General features: G+C 41.2%; 1 protein-coding gene across 1 annotated transcript in view; it reads left to right on the plus strand.

Moving 5' to 3' along the window:
• The first annotated feature begins 1,757 nt into the window (after positions 1 to 1,757).
• PIN1 (peptidylprolyl cis/trans isomerase, NIMA-interacting 1) overlaps positions 1,758 to 13,276 on the plus strand; it is a 40,033-nt gene continuing 28,514 nt past the window's right edge. Inside the window, exon 1 of the mRNA XM_085654427.1 lies at positions 1,758 to 1,914. Within this exon, the coding sequence (XP_085510553.1) occupies positions 1,857 to 1,914 (58 nt within the window). The 5' untranslated portion in view covers positions 1,758 to 1,856. The remainder of the gene's footprint in view (positions 1,915 to 13,276) is intronic.

Raw genomic sequence — 13,276 nt, forward strand, 5'->3', positions numbered from 1 at the left:
TTTCAGGCATGTGGTTCATCAATAGCTAAACCAATTACTTCAAGAAATACAGCAGATTTGAATTTGTATTAAAATACAACTCCTAAGCACCCATTTCAAAACTAAACGAATATCTGGTATTGTTATCTGAAAAAAGTGGCATTTCTAATTTAAGCTGTCACCTCACATTTTTTACAATCCTCCCTCCCCCTTCCTTCTACGTTCATCTCGGGTTGTTACGGGAGCTCATTTCTGGAGTGCTGCAGCATTCCCTGCTATTCATTGCTCTTTGGGCAGGGCTACTTTCACACCCATGGATCCGTCGCTGTTATCCTGTAAATGCAGCCGCACAAAGGAAAGCAGCTCCTGTGCGGATAACAACAAACATAAGAAACTGGCTTTGGGAAAGATGGACTGGATTACTGACCAGCAGCCCGAGGCCAGGCTATTTCACACACCTAACAGGGGGGACGAGGGGGGGGGCTAAAGCATTTACAGCATAATGGTTGTTGAACGCCTAATCAACAGTGCAGGGTCTGCCTAGACCCTGTCCTGTTAATCACAGTGTTAAGCAAGCCCTCCCCAACTCCTGCAGTGAGGGGAAATTCTAATGGGCACTACTGAACGTTAGCAGCATCTCTGCAAAAGGCTCCTTCAGGGGCTCTGTGCGACTGCGAGATCCAAACGCAGAGCGGCATTTGTCCCGCATTGGAGGCGATAACAAACCTTAGCCTGCCATGCCATCAATCAGGGTACCGGTACTCTCCCTGACTGGAAAAAAAGTGCCGGTACTGATGGCTAGAAAATTTGAAAGTGCCAGTACTCGGTACCGGTGAGTACCGGACCATTGAAAGCACTGCTGCCTGCTCACTGGAAGGAAAAAACAAGCATTTGTAATTTAATAGGTCTTACATTTTTTAGTGACAGTTTGAGCAATTGGTGTTGTAAATCAAAATGTTTGTTACTTTTTAAAATATTCCAGCAGTAGCATAGGTAATAAAATTAATTCCACGAAGCGAGGCAAGGGTGCAGTACCTTATGTGGCTAATAAAGGCCCCTGTACAACTCCACAGGGTCACCTCGTAACAGCCTGTGGTACTGCATCCTTTCCTTGCTTCATGGAATTTCTTTTCTTACTTATGCTACTGCTGGTTGAACAAAAAATAAATCTAAGAAACATTATCATTTGCAACGCCAATAGCTCAAACCTAACCTAATGCGAAACCTATTGCATTGTAAATGCTCGTTGCTACTGTGATTGCAGTTATTCATCGAAAGCTCTACTAGTCCGGTCGAACTAGGTAAACCAAGCGGCCATCTTTGAAAGTGACATTTTAACTGTAAATACGATGGCATGCCATATTTTTTGCCAACTTTGGACTGAGCTAAAACCAAGTTTTCAAAAATAAAAAAAAGTAAATCTAATAAAAAGCAGTAGGCCAAACGCATTCAGCTTCGCCAGTAACAAATGAAATAATTATTTTGGCACCTACAGTCAAAATATTCTCTCTAAAAATGTTAATTGAATCAAATATTGTTTTATTTCCGGAGTACTGTATTGTCTGTTACATAGTCTCGAAACAAAAATTGAGCCATTGTAAAATGTCCGTGGCAAGGGACAAGTGTCCAAGTACAATCACAAGCCTGTGCAACGTTCAGGAAATAAGCCAATGAGCGCTAGACTTAGGTGGCGGGACTGTAAAAACGAACGAGTCACAGTCCGCTTTTTCTCACCTAGCTGACTTAGATTCAAGAACCTAGCCTCTTTCTCCCCGTTTAGCCAATCAGAGGGTAGCTCTGCCCGACTTGGTGACGTCAGCGCGCTGGGCGTGGTCCTTGTTGTTGGTACTTGTACTTCACGGCAATAGCCAAATAAGATGGCTGACGATGAGAAGCTGCCGTCTGGGTGGGAGAAGCGCATGAGTCGCAGTTCAGGTGAGGGAAGTTACAGTGTGATGATGCTTCAACCGAGAAATGCGAAGTACGAGCTAGGCACGAGGTGTAACTGCACCTTCTGTGCATGCATAGGTTCTTGCATCTTGCAGTCGTGCGTGCTGCCGCAGAGGAGAATCTATGAATGTCCATTGTGGGCGGGGTTCTCGGCCCTGCATCCTTTCCTGGGGTGGTGTGTTCCTATGCATTTATGTTGCTACCGCTAATATGATTTTCCTGGAAGAGTGCAGCGAAAGTGCTGATGCACGTTTTGCTGTGAAGTCAAGGATATATGTCTGATGTTGTATTAAGGCCATTGTGCCTATTGCGCACTAATCTTACCCTCTAAAGTAAACGTAATTGCTGGAGCGTAGGTAATGACCCAACTTAAAAAAAAAGTGCCTTGAAAGACGTTCTGCTGCACTAGGTCTTAAAGCTCAAAAACAAAACGGAACCTTCTTTGGCTACTCAATATAATCGATGTGGGCGCAGCTCAGGGCCTTTTGTATCACCCTCCTTCCCCTTTTGAGATGCATTAGAGCACCCGGGAGTGATTACTTATTCGTGGCACTTAAATGTGCTGAGAACCCCCTCCCCTCCCAAGGGCTGGCAGAAGATATATGGGCCTCTATCTGCTTACCACTGTCACTAATATATGGATAGAAAATTTGAGGTTATTGCGTCTGAGGCCTGAAGAGTGTCCCCTAAACTTGGTGCACATGCATGTCCGTTTGTCTTATGCAAGTACATATAAGCAAATGAAAGCGAACATAGGAGTGTAAGTGGTAAATACGTAATTGTCACCCTTTTTTGGCCTGAGAAATTATCGGGTCTTGTATTTATGCAAATGCAGCTCTTTTGTTTTTCCTCTGATTTCCAAATACACGTTGATGCAGCTTGTACAGTGCTGCTGAACATATTTGCTAAACAGTGTGGGTTATGCTCTGTCACCATTGAAGTGTATGACTGTACAGTATGGGGATTTTGCTTAACTACCAAAAATGTGTATTTGGAGCAGTGAGCTACTGCTTTAATTGCCCAATGACATGGATTGGGGAAAAGTGTTTTCTTTTGTACTTGCTCGGGGATATCCTCTGCATAGCTGCACAAGGGCCAATCTCCCCATTAAAATCCAGTAAAGTCTTGTCTCTGTAAACATATTGGACACCAAAGAGACCTGCTACAACTCTCTCTTGACATTCATTGAGCACATTGAGAAACTTTCTTTTATGCTTATGGGTTATTCTGCTTTTTGGTCAATTGATGTTACTGAAGTTGAGTGTGGACCTACGTGATGAAGTCACGGTCCTGGTAACTACATTGTAAATGAGCACACAACCCGAGTTAAAAGCTCAGGTGAGGCTAATATCATCTGGTTAACAGTGGCTTTCCGGTGCCTAGTTAGAGCACAGTGATAGTGATGCAGCGCGGGACATCAAATTCCCCCTTTGGCACAGACCAACTACCTCCGCATCAAATTCACTCATATACATTCATTGGTGGGGCCCATAACACCAATATACTTGCACTCCGTTGATCTGTTTTCTGAGGGAAAGATGCTTCCAAACGTTGACACGAGAGGAATACCTTTACCTTACTCTAAAACACATTGACCACGGACCTAAGATATCCCTCTCATAAGGAGAGGGATCATTTAGTTGTTTGAAGGTTTAGATTCACAGTCGTGTATCTAGTCTTTAAATCTCATTAAACTCTCTTCTTAAATAATCGACAACACATTTGTCAATTAATCCAATATTCTTTATCTAAGAAATATTGCAAGAAACATTAGAAATCCTCATCATTTCAGAGCATCATATTTACCTATTCTGGCTAAAGTCTTCCTCTAAGTCAATCGGTCAAAGAAGAATTTTATTCAGCAAAGTTAGGCACCAATTCAGTCTTTCAAAGATTCAGGATAACAGCTGTCCAGCAGTGTCACCGTCCTCTCCGTCAGGAAATAGAGTTCGTCAAAGAAGAGCGTTTTCGGTCCTAATTTCCTACCTACTTTTATAATGAAAATAATGTCAAAATGTATCAAGATCGGGGTTTAGAGAGTCCGGATTGGTCAATTTGGGGTTGTGAGGTGAAGTTCTCACATAGTCCGTAAAATGAGCTAATCGCACTTGCTGGTTCCGGTTTTTAAATCAAGCATTGTCCTTTGTCTTGGATGGGTTCCCGGAGCGTCCTTTGAGGGTATATGGTCTCCCGGGGTCAGGTCCAGGCCACTGCTGCTGACGGTGACGCCTGCGCTCTTCACCCAGAACCTCATGTTGTCAGGGCAGTACCGTTTAATATCTCGTTCAGCCATCTTGTGTAGGCCGAAATGGTCAACTTTAATCAAAAGAAACACAAAAACTTAATTAAAACCTAGATATGGCTAATAAAATGTTATCCCCTTGCTAATACCCATATGTGTGTGTATTTATCTAGCAGAAGCAACACTCAGAGCGGTTTATACTTGCGAAATAGAGCACACACCACAAATACATCACCAAAGCAACATAGAACATGCGATATTCTAGTTTGCTACTATTAATATGCGTACTCAAGTTAGTTTACAATTAATATAGCCATGCAAGGTGCAATTCCCACGTGTAATTCATTTGTTAATATAGTTTGTGAGTTATCACTTCAAACAAATTAATAATATTACAATTAATTGATTATTCATTTTAATATAAAAATGCAGAATGGGGAGGGTATGCAAAATGTTGTACTACCCGCTTCAGCAATCCCCCCCCCCCCCCCCTCCCCTTTGGTGATTACATCACCACACTAATTAACATTTTGTAAACCTTTTATGGAAATTTCGAACTGATTTCTTGTTTCGTTCATATTTCAGTTTCCCCTATTCTCTTTTTGCTGTTTTTTTTATACATGCTATCCTTTAATTCTTCTAGTTCTATTTCTTCAAATTCTTTCTTGTTTCTTATCCCTTCTCCTTAAGTTTCTCTTTTTATTGTTTTCTTTTTATTCTATCTACAACAAATACAACCTAGTCTAATTATTAATACTAAAATAATCACACGTTAATGGAAATAATATCTTACCTATAAATGTACCCCCAAGTATTACTACAAAGTCTTTAATAGCTGATATTATCTTACTAATCTTCTCCCAAACACCATCAACCTCCAGTGATACAATTTCGTCATGCAATTCTGTAATATTCTTAATATAAATTTTCAAATCTCTACTTTTGTCAGGAATGTAAGTACAACAATGTTGAACTTTCAGCATTCCACAGACTCCACCCTCTTTTGCCAATAAAATATCAAGTGTTTATGTTTCAATGGGGTGAACCCGATAGACCACTGGACTCGGGTGTATAGATTGGTATATGAAAAAACAGTCACAGTGGAACAATTTATCTTAATAAAAACACAAGTATGTGAATATACAGTTAGATTGAGTTATGACAACACCTTATTGAGATACACAAATGACCTCATTTAATCGTATTCAGTATAGAAAAGGGTCAATATTTCAACCTATTACATAGACAAATGCATGTCATAGTCATCATTTTCAATTACTAAGGGTGTAAGTGATGTGAAAAGTGCAACATAAATCGGGATAAGTGCAGACAAAGTGAAGGGGAAGGTCGTGTGTTTTAGAAACATCCAAAATTAATTTGAAGACCTAACCTGCCACTTAAATGGCAATGACACAAATGTAATAACATTAGCAAGAAAAGCAGTTGTACAGTCACTGTCAGTCTTGTGTATTGAACAAAGGGAAAAGTCGTCGACGTTTCGACCCCTAATCGAGCCAGCAATTAGGAAATCTTGGAAGCGGGGTCTTCTTCAGGACCAACGGGGGGTAGGGAAGAAGGACTTACACCTAGAAATAATGAGTAGTTTTAATATGGTGTGTCTCTGGGACCATTAATTGTCATGAGGTATAAATAAGATAATATTTACCAGCTACAGCAAGGAAAACTCATGCTGGGTTAATTGTGGAGTGGGCCCGACCGGCTCCTAAAACAAAGCAAAAAGACGGAAGGAGGGGAGATTGTACATCTGTATGAGGTCTCAATTAGGGCCAACTGGCCACAACAGAAATGGTGTATTACTCACCATTCAGTGTTGAACAACCGGTGCTATCGATGGCAATTCTTTTCGGTATGTGATGAATCACAAAGAGCAGTGGTTCAAAAGTAACCAACGCTAGGGAGGGTAAAGAAAATGAATTTCAGATACCGAAACCAAATATGGTACAAACATAAAAGGACCCACAAGGTGAAGGGAAGGATATATATGGCGGCAGTTTTAAGAAGGAGTCACCATCAAGGGACACCTAGGGTTACGTATAGACAGGGCTGCGAAGTTGGAAGGATATAAATCCACTAAATTTAAGAGAAACACCCAGCGTGTTATAGACTTAACACGTAACATGCCTCAGCCTCTGAAGGCCCGGACAATAAGTGTGAGGCAGGTGAAAATGAAAGGTTAAATTCGCAGCGTTTCACAAAATAAATATATATAAATATATATATAAAAAACCGCCTAACGGCTCTAAAGCATCGGGACTAATTAAGCTTTTTAACAACTAAACCCAACTAAGATGTGGCCACCAACGGAATAATGGCAATTGGAGAGGTGAAGAGAGGCAGCTTTTAGTCTCTTAACGGAGCACAAAGAGGGGAGAGAAAGTGAGATGCGCGGTGAATTTCAACCACTTGGTAAACGCGCGCTAGCTCCGCGGCATGACATACCTCCAAGGTAGCGTCGATAACATCTGACAGCTAACCCTGGGAAGTGTCAAGTTGCTCATTAAGTAACTGACGAAAGCAAGTACGTCAGCACGGGGCGCGTGAGGCGCCCATTGGACCAGGGCAGGGGGTGTGTCTGAAACAACGCAGCTGAAAGCTCAGACGCTGCAAAACTGAAAGTCTCAACCCGTGATCAGCAGACAGCGTTCAATGGCGTGCGAAGGACTCTTAAATGTGTCAATTGAAACTGCTGTGTAACAGCTTACAATCTAAGTTACCAGTTTGCAACATTGAGGCATGATATTATCAACGTTGTGCATTAAATGCAAAGAATAGATAAGACACTAAGTTAAACGTACGTCAACTTGGAAATCATGAATATGAAAAACAAATCATAGAGCAGTGAATAGGCACGCCTTAACATATCCTATTAAAAAATGTATGCAACCTGACTGCAAAAGCAGCTTACATTCTGAAGCTGAGAGAAAACACACCCTCACCAAGATAACAATATATGACAAGATATAATGTAGTAAAGGTGGTATTGTCCACAATGGCCTTAACGAACTTGACGCTACGTATGCACAATTATCACTGTTGAATAACACCTAGCCTAAAATATGGGTTAATCTTGAGTATCTATATTTTAGCCCCTTGAATTCAATACCACCTTTACTACATTATATCTTGTCATATATTGTTATCTTGGTGATAATATCATGCCTCAATGTTGCAAACTGGTAACTTAGATTGTAAGCTGTTACACAGCAGTTTCAATTGACACATTTAAGAGTCCTTCGCACGCCATTGAACGCTGTCTGCTGATCACGGGTTGAGACTTTCAGTTTTGCAGCGTCTGAGCTTTCAGCTGCGTTGTTTCAGACACACCCCCTGCCCTGGTCCAATGGGCGCCTCACGCGCCCCGTGCTGACGTACTTGCTTTCGTCAGTTACTTAATGAGCAACTTGACACTTCCCAGGGTTAGCTGTCAGATGTTATCGACGCTACCTTGGAGGTATGTCATGCCGCGGAGCTAGCGCGCGTTTACCAAGTGGTTGAAATTCACCGCGCATCTCACTTTCTCTCCCCTCTTTGTGCTCCGTTAAGAGACTAAAAGCTGCCTCTCTTCACCTCTCCAATTGCCATTATTCCGTTGGTGGCCACATCTTAGTTGGGTTTAGTTGTTAAAAAGCTTAATTAGTCCCGATGCTTTAGAGCCGTTAGGCGGTTTTTTATATATATATTTATATATATTTATTTTGTGAAACGCTGCGAATTTAACCTTTCATTTTCACCTGCCTCACACTTATTGTCCGGGCCTTCAGAGGCTGAGGCATGTTACGTGTTAAGTCTATAACACGCTGGGTGTTTCTCTTAAATTTAGTGGATTTATATCCTTCCAACTTCGCAGCCCTGTCTATACGTAACCCTAGGTGTCCCTTGATGGTGACTCCTTCTTAAAACTGCCGCCATATATATCCTTCCCTTCACCTTGTGGGTCCTTTTATGTTTGTACCATATTTGGTTTCGGTATCTGAAATTCATTTTCTTTACCCTCCCTAGCGTTGGTTACTTTTGAACCACTGCTCTTTGTGATTCATCACATACCGAAAAGAATTGCCATCGATAGCACCGGTTGTTCAACACTGAATGGTGAGTAATACACCATTTCTGTTGTGGCCAGTTGGCCCTAATTGAGACCTCATACAGATGTACAATCTCCCCTCCTTCCGTCTTTTTGCTTTGTTTTAGGAGCCGGTCGGGCCCACTCCACAATTAACCCAGCATGAGTTTTCCTTGCTGTAGCTGGTAAATATTATCTTATTTATACCTCATGACAATTAATGGTCCCAGAGACACACCATATTAAAACTACTCATTATTTCTAGGTGTAAGTCCTTCTTCCCTACCCCCCGTTGGTCCTGAAGAAGACCCCGCTTCCAAGATTTCCTAATTGCTGGCTCGATTAGGGGTCGAAACGTCGACGACTTTTCCCTTTGTTCAATACACAAGACTGACAGTGACTGTACAACTGCTTTTCTTGCTAATGTTATTACATTTGTGTCATTGCCATTTAAGTGGCAGGTTAGGTCTTCAAATTAATTTTGGATGTTTCTAAAACACACGACCTTCCCCTTCACTTTGTCTGCACTTATCCCGATTTATGTTGCACTTTTCACATCACTTACACCCTTAGTAATTGAAAATGATGACTATGACATGCATTTGTCTATGTAATAGGTTGAAATATTGACCCTTTTCTATACTGAATACGATTAAATGAGGTCATTTGTGTATCTCAATAAGGTGTTGTCATAACTCAATCTAACTGTATATTCACATACTTGTGTTTTTATTAAGATAAATTGTTCCACTGTGACTGTTTTTTCATATACCAATAAAATATCAAGGGCAAGTCGATTTTGCATTACCATAGCGTGCATGGCAACCATTTCAGTATTTACCAATAAGAATCCTCCAGCGATGCTTGTTAACAAGCGATCCACTACTGTTGAAAGCTTTCTAGTATTGTTTGCATTCAGAGATATTCCCACAGCGGGTATCAGTGCTCCAAAAATGTCACCCACGATTTCAGTCCAAGATTCTCTCTTACTACTTGCTAAATAACTACCTAAACTATGTACACCATCTTCTCCTCTATCCATGTGAAAAATCTTTGGAAAACCCAGGCCAACATAACATGTGCCATACCAATGGTCTGGCAAACGATAATATGCCCTGTTCCCACAAATGAAATACAGTCCTGGAAAAACTGGATCTCTTCCACCTTTAAATCCCCATCCTCCCATGATTCGGTATGTATCATGGCACTCACAATTTCCTAGAAAAGAATTGTCATACGCCGTCTGATTCCTTCTTGTACACGATTTCCCTTTCTGAGGCCAATCTAAAGCCATAGTTGGACTTGTTTCCCCTCTTAAATGTTTCTCCGTTTCTACATCCCAAACTGTTTTCTCCACTTTCCCTTCTGAAAGCTTCCTTTGCATTTTCAATCTCTTCTTCAACCATATCCAAAAATGTTTTCTCCTCTTTCTTTAAACTACAAGTCCGGTTATTTCTAAATATATATTCTAACGTTAGTTAATTTGTTTCTAAGAAAAATTCACCTAATACCTTTGCAGGTTTTACCTTGTTTAGTTTGTTAATTGCTGGTATTTGTGAAAATATAGTATCTACATCTGAATAATTTACTAGCTATTACACTACATGTTGTTCCATATGTTACAGGAAGGTGATAAGTCACTGCTTCAGATACAGATGCAGGTAATTGCATACATACGTAGCAATCCCTTCCGTCCATTGTTTTTACATATTCTCACAACAATTTTGAAAACACGTTGTTAGAAAAATCTGTTATTGACCTGTCTTTATGTAAATAGTTTTTATCTATTCTAGTTGGAACTACCTTTTGAACTTTCCCAATATTAGTTATGTTAGCACTATGTTCTTCTAATGTATCAACAGTAACTTTAAATGAAATTAGTAGAGCGAGAACACTCCAAAGAAGCATTAATAATCCTGTACAACACATTTTGCACCATCTTCTAAGGAAGGTAATCTACTTTTTCTACTTTCTATGTTTGCCATCTTTCTAAAATGAGCCGTGTCTTTTGACTTGGCCTCTTCTACTTCACAACTAGTTTCTAACCCAGGGCTTCTAAGCACCTACGTGGTTCTACCAGTTTTTGTCTTTTTCAGTATTTTATTATTTTCCCATCAGTAATTTTCTTGTCTCCTTCAGTTTGGCATTTCGTCATCTTTCACTTTCCCTCCGTTTTCAACATACAGGTTGTCCTGAATATCCGCTTCTTCTCCAATATCGGACAAGATAACTCTCAGGATTTCCGATTCTTCGTCTTCCTCAACCACTTCCGGTACAACCACCTCTGGATTTCCTTGGCTATCCGCCTCTTCCTTCACTTCAGGCAGGGCCACATATGTCTATTCCGGTGACTTATACTTATGGTTAGGTTTTCTTGTTCGTTTGTTATCTTTGACTGTCTGTTCTTCTTCCTTCGATTTTTCCTGACTCGTTACTTCATTCACCTGTTCAGCTCTTGGTGAATTCACACCTCCTCTTTGGCCACCCTCTTCAATTTACTCCCTTTATCATTCTTTTCAGTTCTCCAAGCTCTCTTCCTCAGAACTCGGCCTTCTAGTATTTCATCTTCGCTTTCCTCAGACTCTGTTTCGACTTGCTTTTTACCTTCAACGAGTTCCTCTTTTGTTTTCCCTACTTCTGTCCCTCCTTGAATCTCCGTCACGCAATCTTCCTGCTGACTACTTGTCCCTGCTTCTAACTGAATGTTGGAGTTCCCTACACCTCCTCGGGGGTGTCTTCCGCAATAATCTTTCCCTCTCTCTGTATCTGGCACCTGTCCATCTAAAGGTGTTGTTTCAGGTGGAATTTCTCTCAATCTTTCAACAGGCACTTCCTTCTCACAGATTTCTTTTATTGTCTCTCTACTGTCCTTTTCTTTGTTCTTTCTGGGATGAATGGGCTCTTTGTTCTGTCTCTGAACTGGATTCAGAAATCTGTAATCTTTTTTTCCTCAGGGAGTTACTTCTGGGGACCAAAGTTAACCTTGGATCTGTCTCCCCCCCCCCCCCCCCCCCCCCCCCCCCCCTTAGAGTTTTCTCCTTTATCTTTTGGCTCTCCGTCATCTGACTCAGTACTGAATTCTGACTCGTCAAAATACTCCTTTTCTTTACAGTCAACTGGATTTGGAATTCTCAAGGTATGACTTGCATGGATCCAGTTCTTCAATCCAGCACACTTCACAGCTGTTGTTGTAGTCAAGATGACTTGCCTTGGTTTTCCCCACCTGGGAACCAAACAGTTTCTTCTTCTGTGTACTTTTATCCTTACCCAGTCTCCTGGGCTTAGATCATGAGCTGGCTTCTTTTCAAGAGTGGTGGCATCCGCTCCAACCTGATGAAACACAGAATGAACTGCGTCAGCTAGGCTTTTACAGTATTCCAATACCATGTCATCCGTTATTGTCATCAGCTTGTTGACTGGTATAAATGCATGTCTCATTGTGCGTCCCATGAGGATTTCATGAGGACTCAAACCAGTAGTTCTGTCTGGTATTGATCTAATAGTCATGAGCACTAGAGGCAAGACATCGGGCCATTTCATACCTGTGGCTAAACACATTTTCCCTATTCTGTTTTTGATAGTACCATTCATTTATGCTACTACACCAGAAGCCTCTGGTTGGTAGGCACAAAGCAGTTTTTGTCGTACATTCAATGCTTCACAAATCAATTTTATGATCTCATTATGAAAATGTCCTCCTCTGTCTGATTCAATTGTTACTGGGAACCCAAACCTAGGTATTAATTCCCTCAACAATAATTTTGCCACTGTCATTCCATCATTTCTTCTTGTTGGGAACGCCTCTACCCACCTGGAAAATAGGCACACCATCACCAAAACATACCTCAACCTGTTACAAGGAGGCATTTCAATGAAATCTACTTCCTTTCTGGTGAAAGGCCCTCCCTCTCGACCTATTGTTCCTAGACTCACCACTATCTTTCTTCCGGGATTGTACTGCTGACAAATTAGACATCTTTGACAAATTCTTTCTGCCACAAGCCTAAACTTGGCATTATACCAAGTCTGTTTAAAAGACCTAATCATGGCGTCTCTCCCTATATGTCCCTGTTCATGATACATCCGTGCCATGGCAGACCAGTTATCAGGCATAACTGGTCTTCCATCTCGATAGACCCACACATGATCTTTCTCTCTTGGTGCACATCCTGCTTTTACCCACTGTTTTACTTCTTCCTCTCCTGCTTCTTCCTGCAATTGTCTTACCTCATCCCATGTTCCCACAGTGTTAGTAAAGATTGGGAAACAAGAAATCTATTCTTTTTCCTTTGCCCGATTGATTGAATTCTTATTTCGTGCACAATCCTGTGCCATGTCATTGGCGAATTTATTTCCAGTGGCAATATAATCACCACTGCGACTATGAGCAGCACATTTTACCACAGCCAATTGCCTAGGCAGTTGTGTTGCCTCAAGCAACTTTCCAACCACTTCAGCATTCTTAATGGGATTCCCACTTGAGGTCAGGAAACCTCTTTGCAGCCAAATTTGGCCGAAATCATGGACCACCCTGTAGCCGTACTGGCTATCGGTTATCATAGTCACATTCACACTTTTCCCAATCTTACAGGCTCTGGTCAGGGCAATAAGTTCAGCTACTTGGGCCGAACTTACTCCTTTCAAATATGATGCTTCCATCACAGCTGCAACTGTGCATACCGCATATGCCGCACTCAGCACTCCATCTGTTCTCAAACAAGATCCATCAACAAACATGACATAATCACTTTCTGGTAAAGGGTCATCTTTTATGTCGGGTCTTGGTTTTGTAAAAAAATCAAGTACATCCAAACAATCATGATCATCTCTTACCTCCACATGCTCTACATCAGGCAACAATGTTGAAGGATTCACATTCACGCATCTCACAAGGCTCACATTTGTTGCGCCCAAAATGACCTTTTCATACTTAGTCAGTCGGCTGTGCGTCAAATACTGAGTACGACTCCTTGTTAAAAGAATCGCCACATAATGAGGTACAAACACTTACACAGGATATCCCA

This window comes from Triturus cristatus, chromosome 4_1, assembly GCF_964204655.1.
Source record: "Triturus cristatus chromosome 4_1, aTriCri1.1, whole genome shotgun sequence".
Lineage (NCBI taxonomy): Eukaryota > Metazoa > Chordata > Amphibia > Caudata > Salamandridae > Triturus > Triturus cristatus.